Source organism: Nesoenas mayeri (assembly GCF_963082525.1).
Source record: "Nesoenas mayeri genome assembly, chromosome: 1".
Classification (NCBI taxonomy): domain Eukaryota; kingdom Metazoa; phylum Chordata; class Aves; order Columbiformes; family Columbidae; genus Nesoenas; species Nesoenas mayeri.
In genome coordinates, this window is record NC_137541.1 from 76472499 (window position 1) to 76495935 (window position 23437).

General features: G+C 40.5%; 2 protein-coding genes across 4 annotated transcripts in view; one reads left to right on the forward strand and one right to left on the reverse strand.

The window, feature by feature from the left end:
• The window catches only part of DNAI7 (dynein axonemal intermediate chain 7), a 53251-nt gene extending 47475 nt beyond the window's left edge, over positions 1-5776 (forward strand). For both annotated transcript variants that reach the window (XM_080356063.1, XM_080356064.1), the window contains 6 exons: positions 976-1178; positions 2116-2260; positions 3080-3294; positions 4005-4172; positions 4470-4583; positions 5496-5776. In XM_080356063.1, coding sequence (XP_080212189.1) covers positions 976-1178; positions 2116-2260; positions 3080-3294; positions 4005-4172; positions 4470-4583; positions 5496-5771 — 1121 coding nt within the window. In that variant the 3' untranslated portion in view covers positions 5772-5776. The remainder of the gene's footprint in view (positions 1-975; positions 1179-2115; positions 2261-3079; positions 3295-4004; positions 4173-4469; positions 4584-5495) is intronic.
• A 93-nt stretch (positions 5777-5869) lies between these two features.
• The window catches only part of IRAG2 (inositol 1,4,5-triphosphate receptor associated 2), a gene marked incomplete at its 5' end in the record, with an annotated part of 38359 nt that continues 20791 nt past the window's right edge, over positions 5870-23437 (reverse strand). Inside the window, 20 exons of one of the 2 annotated variants that reach the window (XM_080344194.1) lie at positions 5870-6482; positions 7480-7584; positions 7755-7856; positions 8288-8352; positions 8458-8535; positions 9196-9239; positions 9957-10104; positions 10871-11005; positions 11436-11576; positions 12141-12168; positions 12255-12309; positions 13103-13172; positions 13315-13397; positions 15539-15655; positions 15785-15849; positions 15938-15984; positions 19423-19504; positions 20284-20431; positions 21603-21711; positions 22901-22966. In XM_080344194.1, the coding sequence (XP_080200320.1) occupies positions 6239-6482; positions 7480-7584; positions 7755-7856; positions 8288-8352; positions 8458-8535; positions 9196-9239; positions 9957-10104; positions 10871-11005; positions 11436-11576; positions 12141-12168; positions 12255-12309; positions 13103-13172; positions 13315-13397; positions 15539-15655; positions 15785-15849; positions 15938-15984; positions 19423-19504; positions 20284-20431; positions 21603-21711; positions 22901-22966 (1932 nt within the window). In that variant the 3' untranslated portion in view covers positions 5870-6238. Of the gene's footprint in view, positions 6483-7479; positions 7585-7754; positions 7857-8287; positions 8353-8457; positions 8536-9195; positions 9240-9956; positions 10105-10870; positions 11006-11435; positions 11577-12140; positions 12169-12254; positions 12310-13102; positions 13176-13314; positions 13398-15538; positions 15656-15784; positions 15850-15937; positions 15985-19422; positions 19505-20283; positions 20432-21602; positions 21712-22900; positions 22967-23437 lie in introns of both variants that reach the window. The other variant, XM_080344195.1, reaches the window with a different exon arrangement.

A 23437-nucleotide genomic window follows, 5' to 3' on the forward strand; every position in this document is an offset into this window, starting at 1 on the left:
TAACTGCAAAAGGACATGTTGTTGCTGTGTGAATACAGTAGAATAAAACTTCTGCACAATGCAACTAAATCTGACATTATAAAATTAACACTCTTTCCACTTGTTTTTAAAAAAATTGAAGACAATTTATAGATATTTGTCATTTTTTGAGATTATCTCACTCTCTAAAAGCAAATATCATAACGTGGTGGCTATTTAAACAGTATTGAACACTTTTTCTTTATCTCCACCAGTGGTAACTTCTGTTCTCCTTCTGTAATATCCAGTGCAATGTTTTATGTGGTCCTGTGGGTTTTTGGGGTTTTTTTGTTTATTTTTAAGAAAATATTTCTAGGCATTTTTGTCTGTGATATTGATGCCTTCTAATAACATTTTCCAATTAATTAAAACTTAAATGCATGCATATATGCAATATATACATAACTACGTATGGAAAAATAGGAATTATCTTTGTTATCTGAAAATTGTTTCATGTTAAATCCCTCTTGCTCTTCGTAAGTATCTTCTGTCTTTCACCTTCAGCACATGACCTGTAGAACATCAGATCTTTTTATTTGCCTCATTTCTTTTCATACAAATATAATCTTATTAAATCTGTCCAGAATCTTCTGTATTTTGTACTTGTCAAATTTTTCTGTGATTGATGAAGTGACTCATATTGTCAGTAAAACCTTTTTCCTGTATAAAGCATTTTGAATTGACTACAAAGTTAGAGCAGAGATTAATCTGTTAAAAAGCTCAGTACCAAAACAAGAAGTGCTTTTTGTTGTGCAACTGTCTTTCTGTACATTTCAATTAATTGTTAAAACTTTTGGAGAACACCAGTAGATGGTGCTGAAATGCTGCAGAGTGTGAAGCACTTCAAGCACATGGGCTGGTTTTTTTTGTGCAAAAGTGAAAAATAACAGGAGTGGGAAATCTCAGTGTCTTAATTTAAGCACCAGGTTAACTCAGGTTCTTTGCTTATTATTTTAGTTCAGGATCCACTGCTACAGGAAGAGACGAATGAAAAAGAAGAGATGAATGAAAAAGAAGAGACTAATGGAAAAGAAGATACAATAACCGATGAAAACATTGTTGATTTGCAGCAGTTTGTACCGGTGGGTGGTGTGTACCACATTGATGTGCTGCGGCTTCCACCTCAGGTCAAACAAATCAATGACTGGAGCATGGTGGAGGTAAGTGAGGCGGCAGCTTCCACCCCATGCAGTCCTCTTCCCTCTCATCCTTGAAGAGCTGTTCCTGAGATGTGTCACCACTGTACAGAAGCTGTGGACATGATTTCTTGAGCAGCAAACTAGAAAACCAAGTTTTCTAATCGTTCTTTAGTTATGCTTGGCCAACTTTTGGAGCAGCTAGAGGGAAGAGATCAGCCTGCAGGTAGAGAGGTGTGTGCTCTGTCAGTGCTCCTCGGTGTGGCTGGCACAGATTTTTGTGCTGGAAAATGCTCTTGGTCAAAGGAAAAGCAAAGAGAGAAGTTCTTAGTTTTTCGTGTGTGAAAGGAACACTTAAAGAAGGATGGTAGCAGAATTACCGCCAATTCAGTTCCAGGCTCTGCAGGGTATTTGAGGACTATAGCCAATGTGTTCTAGTTTTACCACTAGTGGAACCTGCTGCAGCACTAACCTACATCAGAGTTTTTGCTGTGAAGCTGAAAACCTTTAATAAGTGGAATTCCCATACAAAGGAAGTGGGACTGTGGGCAAATCAAGAGGCATGGGATCTCCATTCCCAGCCAAAACCTGTGTTACCAGTTGTGTGACTTCTTTCGCTCCCTTTGACACTGTGTGGACAAAGTGCTTTTGCCTCTCAGGTACACTTGGTTGTTTTGGAGACAGTGGATCTATTAAAAAATGCCTCTACCTGCTGTGCGGTGCTGCCTTTGGGGTGCCATCAACAACACGTGCAAGGTTCAGAGGCCTGTTGGTAGCCACCCTTCTGCTGTCTTCAAGGAAATGTGCAGTACTAGCAAACCACTAACACTAATACATTTTAAACAGAGTGTCAGCAAACTCCGCAGGTGATTGAAAACAGGACTTGAAAACAACAACAAAAAAGTAGGCTACTACATTTTCTAATAAAACTGTTATCTGTGCTTGTCCCACCTTGTCAAAGTTACTTGATGTTGGATTGGAGGCATACCCATATCCCCCAGAAGAGGCTGAAGATGCTGCACAGCCACTGGTAAAGATAACCCTTGGGCTTTCTGACAGTGTGATGTATTTCGAAGATCCTGTGATAGCCCGGTGGGATCCTACAGGTATGAACTTAGGACAGAAATTTATTTTAAGTTTGAATAATGGAATTTATACCCGAGTTTGACTATTTCCAGAATCGAGCTGTAAAGATAAGACACAATTCAGAGCCCAGAAATAATTTGGGGGCTTCAGACTTAATTGATTTAGGATTTAGCAGTTTGTTTTTGGGTTTTTTTGTGTTGGTTTTTTTTTTTTTTCTTATTTTGCTTCTGCATCATATCTAAGAGTAGATGATTGCTTGTTTAGGCTTTTTACTGTAGCTTTTTATTGTGAATGGAAAAACAATACATGCCATTGAATAGGTACACCTGTATCACACAAATCAAATTTTGCTAGGGTGAAGCCATGTGAAGTCCATTTTGAACCAAATTAGCGCCTACCTACATGTAGTAGTAGTAAAATATGAAAATTAAATCTTAGAAACCAAATGGGATATTATAATTAGATAATTACAAGGTACCTCTAACTTTACTTTCGTCAAAGAGCATAGAACCTATTAAAACAGTTCGATATTTGAAGTTACTCTTGAAAATGAGCTTGTGGACTGCTATGTAGCAAATAAGACATGAGTTACATTAGTATTTATATTTCTTTTGAGATTGAGAAGCTTTTCTGTCAAAATTAACCCAATCTTGTACTTAATTAAAATGAGGAAAATATTTGCTTTTAATGAATTATCTTTATTTTATGCCTAATATTTTATCTTAACTGTGAATATTGGTTAACCTAGGATGTCTTCACTAACTAATTCTTCCCCAGCATATATCACAAGCAGAAGCTTTACATATACATCGTGGTATTTTTGCATCTCTTTTGTAAAGGCCAGCAGTGGAGAACTGATGGCATCAGCAATATAACGTATGAAACCCAAGAAAGGAGTGTCACCTTTGCGATGAGTGCCTTTTATACAGTAGCACTTCTCCAGGATGCTCATCTCAACATGCCCTACCAGGCATGGGAACTGCGACCTACTGGTGTGGATGAAGCAATACTTGTAGTTGCTGCAGTCTTTGCGACAATTCAGATACACATTAAGGTACTGTAAATATTTTTTTGTTTGTTTTTATTTTTATAAAACATTTGCAGATTTAAGAAAATAGTTATATATAGAGAATTTTACAGTATCCTTTGTTAAGAGTTTATGATGCTTCCACAAGAGCAATTTGAGTCTCTCTCTGCACCAGTGAAAATGAGGGAGGATCTCTTCCTTTCCAAGCATGGTAGGGAACAGTACTGGTGATTTAATTAGAGTTATTTTCTCTGATCTGGTCAGAAGAAAGCATCTATATGATTGTTCTGCAAAGTTCCAGTAAGTGCTTTGATATTGGCACTACCTTGCTGAATTCAAGACTTGCACCAGCTAGAGACTCACAAATTGTTCCTCTCTCCCCCTGGCTATACCAAGAGAAATAAAAGCATTTCAAGCAGCCTATGACTACTGATACTTGTTCCTTCTAAAGGTTCACATTACACATGATTATCCATGTGGTCATTGCTGGATAAATCAGTAACAGACATGATTTTAAAAGAGTTTGTATAAGCATAAGCATGGGCCAGTAGAGCAGTGTCATTTCTGAAAACCTACAGAAAAGTGTCTTACTCCAGGATATGTGAATGGAAGTTTACAGCCCAGCATTGTGGATAACGTATGCAATATCCAGAGGAGCAAAGATATTAATATTTGATGCCTAAAACAGAAAACAGCTTTCGTGACTAGTAAGTTGCTGTCACTGGTTTGTACAACAGGGTAATCAGTGTATGTTGTCTTCAGTAGTGGTGGAAAAGAAGAATGTGCTTTCCCACATCACAGGAAAATGGATAAGTCCAGTTGACCTAAGAGCAGTTTTGAAAAAAGCTGGTGTGAATATTTTCCCAGGAGAGTATTCTCACAAGTATGTCTCTGTGAGCCAGAAGGTGAGTGGATGTTTTTCCTGTTGTGTGTGTGGGTTTGTTTGTTTGTTTGTTTTCTTCCTCCACCTGTTTTTCACTTGAGTATCATCTTCTTGTATGAAGACCTGTTGTGCAGAATCAGGTGGCACATATACAAGTGTGCTGCCAACTTAACCAGAGGATGTTGGTTAATGCAAACTTTGTCTTACGTTTGTATATCACAAGGAATTAGACTGAATTTTATATATATATATATATATATATTTATATATATATATATATTTTTTTTTTTTTTTTTTAACATGCACTTTTGCATTACAGGCTCCCCTAGCAGAAGTTAGGGCCTATCAACAGATGGCACTGGTTGCATCTGCTTTTGCTTTTGCCTGGAGCAAATGGAATCTAGAAGCTGGTCAAGAGCAAGTAGTCTTCAAGGTTTGTGGATTTAGACTAAACTTCTACACGAACACAGCACAGAACTCTGGCACAGTTAATACACAGAAACAATTAACTTCTATAAGTTGGGGTTATCTCAAACATTGTGTTCAACCCCTGCCTATGCTTTTAGTGCAGTAGTTTTAAGATTTAGGGTTGACTACTTATTGTTTGGTGTGTGTCAGTAAGAGTTGAGAGCCAGCTTCTTTGCTCATGCATTTGTGAGGTCTGTGATGGGACACTAATGTGCAAGGATGGGTAACTGACAGGTCAGCTATCAGGCCTTTAGCCAAAGCTGGGATCATGCCAATTTTATGTAAGTATCCTGCTGTAGGGGTCCTCTGAATAGCAATCTGATCTGCAAGTTTCATAATTAATGTTGGGAATTTCTTCTTGTCTATATGTCATTTCATTTGTTCCCTACTATGAAGGAGGGAACAAGCAACTTCAGCATTGATTTGGTTCTGTCTGTGAACCAAAGCACATGGGGCTAAAGCTGCTCCCAGGTGGAGAGAAAAATACTCCCAAGTTAGGATTGTAGATACAGAACATGTTTAAGTCTTGAGATGTTCTCCCACCCTTTTGAGTTAATTGCACATGACATACTTATTCCCAGGACAAATTATGCCTGTTGCAGTTAGCTACTCTTTTCTTGTGAATCAAGAGCAGCAAGAAAGTTGGAGTGGTCAAACCTTGCATTTTACAGAGGCAAACAAGAAGGAAGATTTTAATGTTGGTACAGTACCCAGTACACAGTCTCTTAGGCACAGAGAGCCAATGCTGTATTGGGAGTTCAAAACAGGACCTCCATTTTGTTTCTGATTATCATAGAATTTAGAATTTCATACTAAGAGTTTATCCACTGTCAGTGTCATGAGCTTCATCTTACAGCACCATTTTTTTCTGCAATAGGTAAGTGAGCACCTTAAAGCAGATTCTGTCAGTGACAATGACTGGTCTCTTTACCTGTTTAATGGTCAAAAAGCACAAAAGCTCAAGATCACTGAAACCAGTGAAGCTTTTTCAGAAGAGTTAGAAGAAGATTCAGAATTTCATTCCACACTCCTCCATATGCTTAAGGACTTTGCCAGCCAAGAAGCAATTGATAAAGTGGAAACAGCTAACTTCTTGTTTATTGATGTTGTGTATCAGCTACTACTTGCTACAAGGGTTTTAACATACTCTTAAACACTGCATGCTTTCCTTTAAAACTTTATTATCAAAGGCATTCAATAAAGTTACATTTCAAGTGCTGAATGGGAACAGCTTCAATGACTAAAAGGGAAACATTTTATTTTTGTTAAAGCAAAGTAAGTTCTTTATTCTCTCATGACTAAACCATTTAAGTTACATTTATTATTAGCTATGTTCAAAATTGCTCTTTTCTTGTAAACCTGAATGGAACTGGGACTCTCTTAGGTACTTAAAGATTACTTTTCTCAGAATGGGGAAAAAAACAAACAAACACACACACACAAACCACCACACAAAATATTTTTAAATTTCAAGTCATGCTTGAAAAAAGTCATCTCCCCAAAAAACACCCACAACCCAACAAAACAAACCCAGACATGTAACCTTAAATATATACTATCTCAGCTTCTCATACTGTCATCCAGAACTCAGAAGTACAACTACAGGAGTCAGAACCTTTGTTATACTGGGGGTGGCCCATTGTGTTGAAGTCCTGTATATGGCCACAACAGCTGCTGTAGTGAAGTCCAGGAGTCCCCAGTTCCTACAGGTGCGGCATCTGCTGGTCTCTGAAGAGATAGCCCAGTGAGGAAGCTTGTCAGAGCAGCAAGCAGGACCAGGATGGAAACAGAAACCCAGAGAGTTTTGTTAGCGTTGGAAAAGGAAGCCTTGAAATGGGATGCCCACGATGACATCAAATTGCACCTGCACAGAGGAGTTATGGATCAGTTCAGTTTTTCTTCAAAACTTGGAAGCCCTCCTCTCACCCCACTCCCCAACTCCCAAAACTCCTAAAGCAAACTAGACTCCACAAACTTAGATCCTCAACTATCGAAAGTGACAAGGTTGTTACTGCACTGGGAGCTCTGTAGAGTGGTAAGTTATGTTCTGGGTTTAAAATGCAAGCTTCAGTAAGCAAGTTCTCATATAAGCTGTTTAGGTGAGTGACCTGACCCATAAGCCCACCTTGTTTCTGAAAGCACTGAGAAGTACTGACCTTGTTTTTCTTGTTTTTTAAGGCTTTGGTGCCTTCCTTGAGGTTAAGGAAAAGTCTTACTGTCACTCACTATAGAAATCCTAGACCTCTCATGTCATTGGGTACCTCTATCCTTTATCAAACTATAGAAATAAACTTTTATTCCTTGCAGTCTTCCTAGTTTTACACACTCGCTTAACTGTCTTGTCTCCCCTTGATTGGGATTGCTCACGATGGAGGCTTAGCGTAGGAGACCCATTTGGAATAAGCAGTTTCTCTACAGAGACACAGCAGAGCTTTCCAAGGGATACATGTTTGGAAATGACAGCACTCGCTCTTCCTTGGCTTGAGTTATCCAGAGAAATTAGCTCAAATACTCTGGAGTTACTCTCAACAACTACACATCCCAGCATGTGCCAAAGCTGCTGCTAAGTTTTGCACAGGCCTCAAATCCTTGATCATGTTTACAGAGGCAAAGGTTGGCATGACCTAGTAGCCCAGCTGTAACAGCTGTCACAGGTTAACCAGTAGAGGTGGGATCATACATAACTTTTTTAGTATTAGTAATGAATTCCTGGTGGCATGAGTCTTCAGCCCCCAAGATTATCCATTCCCAATTGCTTTGTGTAAGAAGTCACCATTAACTACCAAACCAAAGCTACAGCTTTGCCTTTCCCATGTTCACCCCCTAAACGTTGCTTTACCCCACAACGTGAGAAAACTTACGCTGACTTTAGGTTCCATTTTGATGAATATTTTCCTTTTTCAGAGATACTTTCCTTCCTTGATGGTTCTTCTTGTACTTCAGCGGGTGATTCTGACTGCTCATTTCTGTAAGCAAGCATCAAGAGTTCCAAAGCTTTTCCATCAGTTTGACAGAGCTCACAGTAGCTTGACTTAATAGCCCTGATCAGGTGGTGCCCAATTAAAAGTTCATTAAAAAACAAACCAGTCAATCCTGCACACACACCTCAGAATTCTGAGATTGCTGTGGAACTTACTTTGCTTCAGCATGTTTATCTTCATAGTCTGCCCAGGCATACGTGCTAACGAACCGCTGTAGTGAAGGACGCTTCTCATTTTGCTTTGCTCCCAGTCGCCCCCTGTCATGTTTTAAAGACATGTCTTAATTTCCCCATCAGATTTATAACAGGAAACTAGAAATTCAGCAGCAGGCTACTCATTTGGGTAGGCCTCAGACAAACAAGTTTCAAAATCAGTTGCCTGAAATTAGGATTATTAAGAAAACAAAATAAACAAAACACAGATCCATCAATGGCAGCTGCCTAAATTTCATCTTTTAGTTCTAAAGCAAGAAGAGAGGTAATTTTTTAAAAACATTCAATCTTTAGTTAAAAAAAGAGCAGTAATAGTCATGAAGGCTTGTTTATCTATTGGAGCATGTAAAACTAATATGAAAGTTCTTTCCTAGACATTATTAGACCTCAAGATGCTCCACAACCTGCTTAATGCAGGCACAGTTAGAGCTGCAAAATATTTGACCCTATGCAAAGACAAGCCCAAGTAACTTTACCAACTGCTTGATCTCCTGTTGAATTTATCACCACGTTCATCACCATCAGGTTCATGGAGCTGGGCCTAGAGAAAAAGTTTGACATGCTTAATGCACCAGCATTTTCCTCACTTCATCCCAGGCCAGTTTTGAGAAGGTGAAGCCCTCACCACCTGGGAACCCCCACTTACCAGTGGCAACCCAGTGCCTGCATTTCCAGTGCTCCTGGGCAGCGTTGCAATGCTAACTCTTCGAAGGGATGATGATGGCTATGCAAATAAAAGGCATTACTGACTCTACCAAGGAATGACTGGACTACTCACTGATTGCATAAAATACAACCTGTTTTTATACGAACTGTATAAATAAATGATACTTCAGCTGAAGGGACACACAAAGAAGAGTCAAGCCATAAGCACAGCCCAAACCATGTCCTTACAAGCAACAGCTTTCCATATTAACTGCTTCCCCCCCACCCAAACATCTAAAGTGAGGCTGGCTACACAACTTCTGAAAAGAGAAAACAACAACAAAATTGAAGACATCTAAATTCTAGTGGTGTTCACAGGAATTCCTACAGTCAATGTGAATTGTTCCCATCTATTTTTTTCATCTCTGTGCTAAACCTGTCTTCTGTAGCCTCAACAACAGAACCTTACATGAACAATATTTCTTAACCACTGCATGACAGCACAGATATTTTAGCTTCTGTGAATGCTTCATCTTTTAAGTGAAACCACATGCAGTTCCCTTGGGTTGGTGCGGGTGACTGGAAATATATATCCTCGTGTTTGATGACATTGGCCCATCTTTGAGACAGAAAACCACCAAAGTCAAGCCAAGCATGTAGCAGGTCATCAGTGCATGACAAGGCAAAGAAAACAGACACACACACTTGAAATTTAATGTTAAGCTGTGAATGCCATTACCTTGAAGTTAAAAGAATTTGATAGCTTTTTATTTGTAGATTCATCTGTAAAGAGATCAAACATCAGAAATGCTTACAGGAATGCAGTGAGCTTCATTTGCAACTAAAGGTCTGACTTTTTGCACTACCTGTTTAAGCAAAGAGCGTGTTGGAGTATCCTCAGCAGAAGATATTTCAGGAAAAAGCTTTCCATTTCATTAGGTAAGTTCATAATATTTGTGCATTATACACTCTCTACAAGCATCAATTTCTATTGCTATCACTAGACGTGCTCTTCTATTATCGAGGCAGTGTCCTCTTACAGGACAATCTTTTACAGCCAGGAAGGAACGGCCTGTGATTCAGAAGGCTCCTGTGAGGGTTTTACTAATGTGCAAGACTGCCCTTTCTGGTTTTAAAACACACTTTTTTCCAGCAGAATTTAATCCTTTTTTGGCAAAGCCACAAGTGCACAGCATCGTCTGAAAAACCTGACCTCTGTACCATCTGCTTAGAGGGGGATATTCAGAGCACCTGTGCTTCAGGAGTCTATAATTCATATTTAGAAAAGAGCAGGAAGTCTCTGTTGATTGATCACAATGTACATACAAATTTAGTTTCAGAGAGTTGTTTCTAATATTGTTGTTAAATTGGTATTTTCCCCTCTTTTTTAGGAAAGTAGATAAGACAGTCATATAACCTCTCTACCTAATATGTTAAGCTTCAATTAGATAAGAGTTTATCTGACAGGTGCTAAAAAGAAGACAGACAAAGCAGTTTTACCTCGATCTCCAAGAGAACTAAAAGATCTCTCATTTTGGAGCAGGACCTGTTTCAGCTCCTCAAGTTCTGCGTGTTCTTTTGCATACATACGCTTCAGGTTTTCCACGTGCTGAATCATTACTTCCACAGCCTTGCTGACACGACTCTCCTAACAGGGCAAGTGCAACAGCATAAGAGAAAAGCAGCAGCTCTTTGAGGAATCCCATCATGTTTATTTAGAATTTAAGACTTAATCATCTACTCTCATCTTGTGTCACTGTGATGCAACATCCTCTCATTTTTTCTCCACCCTTTCAGAGTTTCAGTGCAACCCATCTCCCAACACATGCCCAGTTACACAGGTCTCGTTTCTCCAATGATTATGCTTATCTTCAAACAGCCTTCATTTCAGAGTCTTCATCTCCTCTGCTCTACAGTCTCAGCTGCCACCAGACATTTGCTCATATTGCCAGGTCATATTTTCATGCTGTTCTTTGGCATTATACACAATGACGCATAACATTTGAGCGGGTATTTTTATATTTCCATAGATTCAGCTTATTAGCAGCACTTTCCATAAGGCACATAATTACCATTAAAGCATCAAGACTATTGTTACCATATTACATCCTTGTGGTCTCCACTGTACACATCTCTCTGATGCATTTTAATTCAGTCCCCTTTTTTAATATGTTCTGTGTTTTTCTGCAATGTTAGGGCAATGTAGCTACTCTCACAGTGCCTGGGATCTCTTATAACACCACAAACAGAGAAGAGAAAGCCAGGACTAGGCTGTACTGGTCAGTCTGCATTACATACAGAAGATTCCCAAATCTAACTCTGAAATCAGAAGGCCAGCAAAGAGACATGGACATCCTTTTTAAATTTAGAAGCTTTTAACTTGGTACAAAACACATTTATATGGAAACTGTTACCTGATTAATAGCTCCCAACATCTCTGCTCTACTGGCAACTCGGGCTGCATACTGGCCAAGGAACTGCAAGCTTTTCTGCAGCTTCTTAATGATCTCCTGCGCTTGGTTATCTTCTTCACACAAAGGAACTAAAGCCTAAAAGGCATATTGGCAAAAAAAAACCAGTGTGAGCTGTTAGTGGCAAAAGAAGAAATAACCCATCTGATGACCCTGAGCAGTTTGTGTCCAGGCCCACACAGTCACAAGATCAGCATCCAACATCCTAGATCAGCATAACTTGGTGCAGACCTCTAGTGGGCAGAGACCGCAGCTTACTGAGCAAAGTCAGCGGGACAAAAGCCTTCTTGCCCAACACCTGTGCAGCAGAAAAACTACCCATTGTCTGAGCACACAACACACCCAGATGAAGGCTATCCCTCAAATATGAAGTCCCTTAAGTAAGAATTTTGTTCAGATTTAGTTAAAATGTATTTCTCTTACACAAAACCTAAGAAAATCCATATTAAGAGAGATGCTTTCACAACAGCTCATCCCATCCACCCTACCAGCCTTGGCCAGCACCAACCTCTAACATCTTTAGAGCATTTGTGATCTCCTTTTTCAGATTTTCTTCAGCCAAGTCTCGAGACCTTTCTTCAAGCCTCACTCTCTTGTCCAAGGTAAACAAGTCACATTTAAAACCTAAAGACAACCTCAGAAATTCAGCCTGTTGTGGAAGAGGAAAAGATTTCAGAATAACCCAAGTGATGCAGAAGTTTTTAAAGATTTAGATGCTAACATGACATTTGGGACTATACTCCATGAACACAGTTACAGGCGAGATACAGAAGAGAAAGCAAACACAGCCCACTTCCTCAAAGCCAATTTTCCCATCTGTAGCAATGAGGAAAATAATCTGTAACCAGAATAGGTGTTATCTTGGAAGCACACAGCGTGCCATCTGTGCCTTTTGACAAGATCGTCTTAAAGCAGCACATTCTGCCTGGGAGGAGGTCACAGCTATGCTCTTTCATGCTTGCAAACAAATGTTTTAGTAATGATAAATCTTCTGTTCAGTTTTACAGACCGCCACCTTTCCCCATCCCATCCATTCAAAAATTTCCACTGGGATAGGAAAGACAGATTTCAGAAGGCAACTTATAGAAATATACCCAGTTTAAGCTACCCAGCATCATTCTTTTGTATAGGACTAGATAACAATCAGGGCTTATCTACAAGATCTTTCTGTTGTCTGAGATACTTAAGGATACCACAAGCAGTCAATGCTTACCTCCACTTCTTTCTCACTTGGAGAGTCACTGTAGGACAAGAAGAAGCAACCATGTAACAGACTGCAGATTTAAATTCATACCTGCAGGTGATCATTGAAAGTCAACACACTTACGGTTCATTTGGCTTTGATTTATCTCCTTTAATGCCACCTGCAGTGGGTGAACTCCCTGTGAAGTGAGAAAAACGTTCTCAAACAAAAGTGAAAAACAGCCTCCCAAAAACAGCTTGTGGAAGTCTTTGAAGCACCAACAGAAGCCACGATTAAAGCTTTCCAGTGTTAAGCTTTTGCCAATAAGAACAATTTGTCTGCCTCAGAGTATTAGCGTCGGTGAGATAGCACAGCACTGTCACTTGTACAAAGCCCCAAAATTTAGTTGTTTAGTTGGCTTCAAGTGGCATTTAATTAATGTAACAATGCTTAATTATAGCTTTTGGTTTAACTTCCTAGCCTGTAGGTTCAGGATGTTACGTGAGTTACTACCCATCATTAACTTTAGTGAACTCCAAAGGCAAAAGGTGAGGTGATTAGAAGATCCGAGACGGCTCAGCACAGTTCAGTAGAAACATCACCCTGCTTATCTATATCATGTTTACCCAAACCCCCGAGCATAGAGGATGCTGCTTCAGAAATCTTTGGAGTGGGCAGGCGTGCCAGAACTTGTTTCAAATATACCAGCTCCTTTGCAACTCCCAAGAAATTTTACCTCCTGTCTAGAGGAAGGTAGAGCTGGTTAGTTCAGTATCTATAGAAAGCAGAGAAGCAGGTTTTGCATGGTAACATCTTCCCTCTCTCCAGTGCTAATCCATTTTGATCTCTAAATGGAGCTACTACTCCTTAAAAACAAGAAGCCCTCAGAATTTGATGTGGGGCAGGCAGCTCTGCACCTCTTCACACAGTTCTTACACAAATGACCAAGGCTCCAGTGAGTTACATGTATGTGTTCAGCAAAAACCTCTTACCTTTCCTACTGGGAACAACAGCTGGTGCTTCCTCACTCTGCTCTTTATTATTTTTCTTTTCCTGGCCCACCTGCTAAAGGCATATCAGAGAGTAGTTATAGCAAAGGAGCAGCCACAACACCACTGGAAGGGCCCATCCCCTCCCTCCTGCAGTTTTTCTTTGTAGCTTCTCAGCCAAACCAATTCTGTTCCCCTGTCATTAAGACTCTTACCAGGTCTTGCTTTAAAATGTTTTGAAATGCAGTTTTGTGTTCTTCCATCCCGGGGCAGACTTTCTTCTCAGCTGGATCTGCCTCTGGGGAGAAACATTCCAGAAAACAAATATAAGTATAAAAACAGAGGAAGCCTCCAACACCCAGCATATTAGCCATGGACCAACAGGGTTAAAAGAAATTGCAATAAGTGCCAGGAGAGGGCACTAAGAAGGAGAGGCAGAAGCAAACAACACAACAAAGATGTAAAAAGTGGTATGATGATTACATTTGGCTTGAAAAAAAAACCACTAAGTGTTACATGTCAACAAGCAAGATTATTACTCGTGATTGTAGTTGCTCTAGTTAAAGCTGAAAGAGTTGCAGTAATATTCCCTTCAATAAATGAATTTCATTATTTTACTACCACCATGGGATTGGTTGTTTGCTATTTAAGGAGACAGTTTACAATTATTTTTTGTTTGGAATTCTATAAGCATAGGAATATGTTAGATACAAACAAAACCAAAAACCAACAAAACAACCCAACCAAAAACCTACCAGGCACAAACAGGTGAAATGATGTGAGCATTAATAATTATCTTCTTTCATGTTACAGAATACAAGATGAAGGAATAGATGCTACTTCAACTGCTCTTACAGAAGAGCTTGATCATAACCAGGTTGTGGAAATGCATACGGTTGTGGTATTTCAGGTATCCACAAGCTTCAGTCATAGTCTGACACTTGGACTGTCCTTTGCACCCAAGAAATAAACTACCAGGGTGTGCTAGAGCCAACAAAAGAACTCACTTTACCACAAGATAAGTGATAATGGACTGGTAAGTTTGGGAACTGATGATGCCAGCTCAAATGCCATGCAAACTTCCAAACGCTGCAATTTAGAAATGCTTTAAAGCTGACAAAAATAACCTCCAGAAAGACAGCTATTAAAAAGATTTAGAAAGGAAAATATTTAAGAAACTGAAGAAAGTCCGTCGTACTAGTTTCTTGTGTAGCAATGACTCTGGCAGCTATTTATACCTTTTCAGAACTGGTACCTTTTTTTTTTTTGGCTGTTTATACAGTCACACACCCCCACAAAGAGGCAAACCAAAGAAACGGAAAAATGAGCTTCAGAACTGAAGCGCCTTCTCTCTTCATCCTTCACATTAACAACAACTTCTGCTTAGCTCTCCCTTTTGTCCCTGCTGATTTTTGCAGGGGTGCTACATATCTAACCTGGCTCCCAAGCACCCTTGGAGGCCATTGTGTGGTACTAGCAAAGACCAGAAGTGGAGACTCATTAATGTCTCCATTCTAATACTAGAAGCACTTTCTATTCAGAGATGTACAACAGGCAGGAGGATCTCAGATTTTAAAGCTGTTTGGACTTCATCTGTTTTGCATATCTGTTTTGCATGTCTGTTTCCTCCTTGCCAAAGGCACCTAGACCACATATGAAAACTAACTGAGGCAAATTAGTAGAAAGAAAATATATTTAAGCGAGGGGACTGAATTAGGTGTCAGGAAGATCGTGCTAAAGAAAGAAACAAAACCAATCAAGAAGTGACGACAAAGTCTTATGTTTAGGTAAAGGTTAAAAACAGTTACAAAGAAGCACCACATCCTGTGCTGCTTATTCAGATAACTTTTTTTTAATAGCTTAAATACACTGGGCACATGTACTCCCGTTTTGTTTTGCTTTTAGTTTTTTAAGCGAAAGTACACCATCAGATCTGGTAAGAATAATTCTTCTGGATGTTAATGACCATAGTGAAAGACAGAACCATGCACAAAGGCCTCTATCCTCATCTCTTTTTGACCCATTCCAGCATCTTGTGTACCAGCCATCAGTTTTGAAAGAGAAGCAAGCGTTATTTAGTCTAACCATGTGTCCCCAAACTTTTTAAAAAACGTGAAAACATTCTCTCTCCTCCCACAATTGCCTGGGATTTAGTGCCCACACAATGTTCTGCCAGCTGAGCAAGTGTCAAGATTTCACTAAGTCACTTCATGTTTACTTCTTGGAGTGCTGTAAGTCACTGGCCACCTGTAAGCAGATAAAGCCTTATTCCTGCTCCCAGCTTCAGGGAGGGCTATGAGCACTTGCAGGTGAAAATATTTGCAAAAACATAAATTCACAAGTTATTTTTCTTACTCAGCTTCCTCACTTCAAAGCTGTGCTGGAAACAAGCCGTTTCCTCGCTGCGTGAGTGCCAGAGTGCTGCAGCGGTTACTGTACCTGACACAGGACCAGCCGGATCCTTATCATTGTTTTTCTCCATTGTTACAGAAGTGGCCACATCTTCCTCTTTTTCACGTGGGCACTTGGGTGATTTTTCCTCCATAACAAGGCAGCCTATAATGTCAGGCAACAAAAGACAGAGCTCTTACTGTTCAGTAAATGCAACTGATTAGATCATACCTATTCGCAAGGCTTTCAGCACAAAAAAGATTCACCCATCTGTGCCCCAAATTAAAGGCTTACCCGTTAGTGGCGCAGTGCTTTCCAAAGAGGATTGAAGGCCTTCTTGGGGTGAAGTTAAGTGATCACTGCCAAAACAACAATTCTTTCAGATACTCATTCATCCATAGTATACTATTTTGATAAGGGCTTTTAAAAGCTTGCACAAAACCTGACCTGGATGGGATCAGACTGTCTGGTAGTGTTGTCTCTGCGCAGCCAATCTTAATGGAAAGAGAGAAGAGTTAAGTGTCAGGGAAAGGGTTGCCATGCAAGTAGTAAATTTGTATGTCAAAAGTTTTAATAATTCACCCAACTGTACCTAAATTATTTCAGCAGTGAAGAACTAGATGGTAAGTATGCAAATTGATCTGCTAGTCTAAAGCCACATACAGTATATTATCATCATAAGGAGCAATAACTATGTTTCCACAGAAATCTTCTCAGGAATATCATACTTAGAGATTTATTTTGGTTTCCAACTTCATGTTTTGCTTCTAACTCATGTTTTCAAATGACCGACATACGTGTTACCACACCACTGTTCTATCTTAGTGCTGTGCATCAAAATATATCCATTTTCAGACCCCACAAGTGAGGTGCACAGAGCTTCACCCAGCTATAGATGGTAGAGTCGTTTAGGTAAATAAAAACGTTACTATTAACAGCTCAACCGAGCAGATGATTCAGAATGCAAAAAACTTGTAGTGTTGCATATTGTAGTGTCTGGCTTTGAATGATGTCAGTTTTCAATATTACATGTAACATTTGCCTAGCTGCCTCAGAAAGCTTCAGGCCTCCTCCTTTGTATGCAAACAGCAGAGAGGAATTGAGCAGTTAAGGGCTACTACGTAGTTTTGCTCATGTTCCTTTAACCACTATAGTGTGGTTCTGGACCCAACTCTTATCAACATCACACACAAAAACAACATCCTCTTAAGCCTTCTAGTATGGTAAGGGAGATACTGAATGGGAAATGACCCTCTTCCTCCTTTCACCCTGGAAAACTCCAGCTTGCTTATCCAATTTATAGATAGGTCTCTATTTATGGGTGAAAATCCAGGGTGAAACAAGGGTTTAAGGAGTTAGGGCAGTAATGACTTGTGATGAACTCCACCACCACTGAAGAGAAGTGCTGAACAGGGAGAAAAACAGACACAGACAACCCTAAAACTCTCCCCAGGCAGAAAAGACGCGAGGCCAGCCAGCTTTGGGCAGCTCCTTACATATCAAGTGTCCAAGAGCACTATTGAAGTCAGGGCTGGGGGCAGGCTGGGGCTGGTGGTGGTGACATGCAACAGAAAAACCATATCAGCAAGTGATTATCTATGTTCTGGTGTCTCCCCTTCCCACTCAAACATCCTCAGAGGACCAAGAAAACCTAGTGAAGTTGAAAAATAGGTGACCAAGGTGCCCCTGGTCACTTGTGACAGCAACTGACTGGTCCCACCATCAGCAAGTGCCTCTCTGTCCTCTCCATCCTCCACAGTTGCATTACTGCATTCACAGAGCCCGGCCTCAGCCAGCTGGATGTTTCCCCTAATGCAAATCGAGGCTATTTTTATTCTTATTTGAATTCTCTATTAAGCTGAAGGAAGTACAGCACTGCACAGGTCTACAGGAGTATTTGGGATGGAGAAGGTGAAAATGAGCAGCATGTTTAAGTGGAAACAAAAGAAATTGAAAGAGCTTTCAAAACAAATACACACACACACCCCCCACCTAAACCAACCAACCCACCCTTGCATCACCTGGAACTGAATAAAGCATTTCATTATTCTATGTGTGCTCTCCCTCCCCAGGTAATCACAGGGTCAATGGTTTCTGTTTGCAATGAAGGAAACCCCTCAATTCAGTTTTTTAAACCACATACTGACTGTTAGGATTATGAGTTCAAATGGATTGCACAGGGTACACTTAGGAAAAAAAAAAGCAACAACAAGAAACCCACACATTCTAGATTTCTTAACATAATATATTTGTACAGGGCATTAGAGAGTCATTCTTCCTAATAAAAGGATTGTGTTAAAGAAGATCCTGTAGCACAACTCCAATCATACTTTTTCTGCCCTTCATCCCTTTGATTAGCATAATCATCCAAGGTTCTATCACAGCAGACAAGTTCTGGCCACAGTCTTATATAAATTCCCAAACAAGCACTAATATGTGGAGGGCCTATCATCTGGTTTTTAGACTATGATAAGACTTTCACATTTATAAATCAAAACAGGTATAAAATGCCCAAGTTTCATCCAGCTCTCACAAGAGCTTCTTCATTAGCCTCTCAACTCCTACAGTGACAATGATTTGACAAAATAATTTGAGTGAGTTATATGCTGAAGGTCTCAATCTGCTCAAACACATCTGCAACCACAGTGTAATAATAATAATAAAAAAAACTCCACACATCTAGGGAGACTTTTTCTGTTAAACAAGGATATTCAAATTTTGCTGCACATCACAGTTTTTAGAACTGGACACAGCCCATTTGCTTTTTCTCTGGGGCAAGCTTTGACATTTTAATTTCACCCCTCTAGAATATTCACATGGGATGTTTATCTATAAAGGCAAAAGTGGAAAATGGCATTTCTGAGCCCAGCTATACTTACAGAGAGCTTCGGAGCAACAAAGCATGGGCATTTCAAAAGACTTTGCAGGGCTGTGACTTTTCAGAAGGACTGGATAAAGCAAGACCCCTTGAGATTATCCTCTTGAAGGTGGCTTAAGTAGTAGCAGCACAAGCAGGGAGTTCCTCACCTGCGCTACCTCAAGCAGCGTGCTCAAACCATAGGCAGTGCCCATCACTCTTACTTTTTTTAGCCTCAGTGCACTTTCTGCCCCGATTTGCCGCTACAAGCAGACCCCTGCTGCACTTGCAGGTACTGCACACCAGCCAGGGCACGCCTGAGGTTGCCTGCTTATTAGTCTTGCAAAGGTTATATTCAGGTTCATGAAAAACACTGACCAATATTCACTCATTGTCACCACCAACACCAATTAGTAAAGTTAAGAAGCCTCGCGTGGCAGGGCTGAGGTCTAGATTTCATAGTGACTATTGGAGCACAGGCAAGTGTGCTGAGTGCAGCTCGTCTTGCTGTTACCATGAGAAAGCTGACTGACAGCTCAAGCTGTACATGCAGGATTCAATACAGCAGTGAGGCACATCTGAGCACATCAGCTGAAGGGAAGTTTCCATACAATGAAGATGTCATTTTGCAGCTGTTACATGGTAGCCATGGGAGAAAGCACAGAGAAAGGCAGCATTCACTACTAAAGCATCATGTGGCTTATTGCAGGTGGATAAAAAGAGCCAAATCACTCTGACCTCACTGGCAGAACTGAGTATTACTGCAGAAACAGCACTGTCTCAAGCCTCAAAACCACATTTAAAAATGCTCCCTAGCTAAAAGCATGACTCAGATGCACGTGAACATCAAGACATTTGGGTCTATAACTATAGCATTCCAGAAGTGTAGCCAAATTGAAGGGACTACCCCACACAGAACAAGATGTCACAGCGTCCTTCTGACTGGTGCCAGCTCTGTCCACCTTGCAGCAGCACTGATTTATAGCTGCTCAGCCTGGCTCTCTGGCTTTAAGTAAGCCACTAAATGCTTGAGCCCATTCAAAACCACATCTCAGGCATCAGAAACAGCACTCACCTCAGTAAGTGAAGAGTCCATCATTGTAATGGAAACAGGAAGGTCTGCATCAGTATAGCTACCAGCAGAGCATATTTTCCATCTGGCAATACACATTTTATTTGCATGTTGCCCAAACAACAGTGAGATACATTGCCCATTTTCCTTAAGCACATAACAACTGAAGTCACCACTATCTGTATAGTCAGACAGCTGGTCTCTCAGAGAAAGACAAATTCATCACCAACATAAATCCCTCCCTCCTCCCCCGAACAGCAAGAACCACCACCAGTCCTTCTCCCAACCTCCTCCACACTGCACAGCTCTGCAGAAAACCAGTGGCAAAAGCTTTGAAAGTGGCTGAGTCTTTTTCTGCAGACTGCCTGCCTCTGCCTCTTCAGGAACATCCTTATCTTGTAAAATATTCACTGACAACAGTTAGCTAGCTTCCATAATCTTAGACAGTTCAATCTCTATTTTAAAGATCTAGGGAGGCAGCTTAATAAGCAAAGACCTCAGAACTCATGCACTAAACTCTGCAAAATAAAAAGTGACTCCTCAGAGACAAAATGATGTTAGTTCTGAGTTAAATACTGAAAATACACACAAGAACACCTACATCATGCCTCAGTTCTCCAGCACAAAATGGAAGCATCACCACTGTCAACCAAGAGTTTCAGTAAAAACCTTTAATACTGCTTTTGTGAACAAAGTGTTACCCCATAAAAACATTAGCTATCTACTGAGGGTCCAGTATTTCCTATGAGAGTTACTCTGCTATTGAACTCTGCATGTGCTGGGGATACAGATTTCCCTTGGAACCTGCTAGATGCCACAGAGTTTTCCACCCTTCACCCCTGAGAGGTTATTTTGCCAGCTTACTTGTACCCCACGGACGTCACATCTGAAGCAGATGCATGTCCCAGATTGCAGCTTTCAAACATGCAGCTGTAGGAGCTCTGTCTACTGTGCCAGGGCCAGCTGTGCACAGGAAAGTTATTTAGGCATGAGGTTTCCAAGGTCAGAGCATCTGTTAAGAGAGAGATGTATGAAACATGGTGTTCCTTAGCAAAGTTGGATTTAGTCACACATCAATTTTTTACTTAAGTCTAAAGTAACAAAGCAGCAGACCAACCAAATACAGACTTATAATAATGCAGCTTCCACCCTGGTATGAAAGAGTTTGGTTATGTGGCCTTAACATACTTTGTAGATGGAGAGTTTGCAGCACCTGGGGATGGGTATCTTTCATCAGCCAGGTTATAGAAGCTTCCACGTAGGTCAGTTTTGTTGTAGTGAATTGTTTTGTGTGGCAGTGAGGGCTGGGAAATAGATAATCTTTTTTGTATCAATACTTGATTGGTGCAAGCTGAGAATACCTGCCTTATTTGTGGCTGGATCTTGATATTACAGCAAGTTGCAAGAACACTGAGTTAGCCTGTTGAAACAGCCCTTTCAGAGCAGCAGAGTGCTCTTATAAGGAGTATTGTGCAGTCAAGCAATATCTTCTTCCATTTCCCCCAGTATGATGTAGAATTAGATTTGAACATTCAGTAGTTTGTATAAGAAGAGACTCTGCCTTGTACCAGCTTACTGCTGGAAGAAACACTTTGTCTATAAAATCCCAAATGCACCCTGCAGTTCTGTGGCCCTGCAATGTATATGTGCCAGTAGTTGCTTTTAACGCTTGTGAGGCTTAAGAGTCGCAAGGAAGTACATATATCTTATTAATGCAGGAGAAATCAACAAATAAAATTATCTGATTCTCAGTAGCTATCTTACTTGTTCGAGCTTTCAAACCAGGACTAACCTCAGCTCAAGTAGCAAAGTAGCAGGACATTGCTGTGCTGTCTCAGTGTGTGCCAGTTAATAGGACAAATGGGAAGAACGCAACTAAAGCCCCTCTTGATCCAGACTGGCAAGCATCTTGTCAGGAATATACTCGGAATTATGATGTATACCAATAGTTTTGGAGAGTCCTGTTAGGCTGACAGCTCCCTTTTCAGGGCTTTCATTGCAAACATGGTTCAGCCTCTTAAATTACATGCAGAAATAGGCTAAAGCTAGCAATAGATTTTCCACACTCTACCAACACGTTTAACACCATTAATACAGTTGATAATTATGATTAATACCATTAATCAACTCTTCCCATATTTCAGGAAAGAGACAGAAAACCAGGCAACACAACCAGCTCTTACCCAGCAGAGGCGTGCTATGCCAGTACAAAATATCCGAGGGCAGAGTCCTGGGAAGTTCAGTGCACAAGGTCAGTCCTTCACTCCACAGTCGTTTAGAGCAATGGAACTGCTAATTGAAAAACAGAAAGCACTGTTGTTGTTCAGTCACGCTGAATACATAGAATCATAGAATGAGCCTAGTTGGAAGGGACCCACAAGGATCATGGAGTCCAACTCCTGTCCCTGCACAGGACAACCCCACAGTTCACACCATGTGTCTGAGGGCCTTGTCCAGTCTCTTCTTGAACACTGTCAGGCTTGGGGCCGTGACACCTCCCTGGGGAGCCTGTTCCAGTGCTCCAACACCCTCTGTGTGAAGAACCTTTTCCTAATGTCCAACCTAAACCTCCCCGGCACATCTTCCTGACATTCCCTCAGTTCTGTCACTGGTCACCAGAGAGAAGAGATCAGCACCTCCTCCTCCCCTTGTGAGGATGCTGCAGCCACCATGAGGTCTCCCCTCAGTCTCCTCCAGAATGAATAAACCAAGTGACTTTAGCTGTCTCATACAGCTTCCCCTCTAAACCCTTCACCAACCTCATAGCCCTATTAATGCTACCAACTCCTCCCACATATATACAGTTGCATCTGCATAATTTAATACTAACAGTTATACTAATACATCGTATCTGTTGCTTTTTTTTTGCCTAGAAAAGCTCTCATCCTTAATGGGCAGAACAGATATATGAAGAGGTAGAATAATTCAGCTATACATTTGCAACAGACATGTTGATTCAAGCTAGGCCTGGAACTAGATACTACCAAACCAGGCAAGATGAGCTGGACAGGAGAATTGTCCACAGTTCACAAAACCACAAAAAAACCCACCACCTCTTCTTGCTGTTACTGCTGAAGAGGTTCCATCTGAAGATGGGTAGGGGAAACATCTGAAACAACACTTACGCAGCTGCATTTGACTTAACGTTGCTTAAGCGACAAAAAAATTGAAAAGAAATAGGAAGATATAGCCTCATGTTCAGTCTCTTATCCTTCTCAAAATCCAATTTATCAAAAACAGTAACTGTTCAGAAGCAATAGGAGACTGGTTTTGCAATTAGGTTCTGAATATACTTTTGTATGTGTACAAATAGACATAAACATTTGATAAAAATAATTTGAGGTATATGTTTATCTTGGCAAAGTTTCTCACAAGGAAAGTTATTTATTTTCTTCAGTTCATGAACAAAAAAAAAAAAATAGGGACAAAAGTAGCATCACATTCTAATAGGCTCAGCAATGATCATAGCAAACACACTTACCTTCCCTTCTACCAGCTCAGCTGATGTGGGCAGCAGGCTGTAGTCAGATTCTAACTCTGCACAGCACTGTTACAACAGAGAAATAGTTTAAGGTAAACAGACATAGAAGAAATTTTTTAAAAGTCAAAAAACAGATGGAACACTACTACTGATTATGAACAAAATGGAACTCTAATTGAATTTTCAGCTATCAAGAAAACTGTGCAGTTGTTTCCCCTTGCTACTTTCAGCCCTTCATTCTGCAGACCTTTCTTCACAAACACAAGTTTTATTCACATGCAGCTAGTCCACAGTTTTGATTCTGCACCTCTGATGCCCCTTGTACAGCCTGGGATACATTTTAGGACCTTCTGTATGACTTCATAAATACTGTGTTATTCTATGTTAAATCCAGGCCGTTCAGACCCTGAGCTACAGCATTCTTCCTAGAGCTGCTTGAGGAAAAACGTCCTCCCACAATTGTCTCCCCCTCCACCCCCTTCCAAACTTGAAGAAAGTATTTTTATTCAAGGCAAAGTACTCCAGAATTATATAATT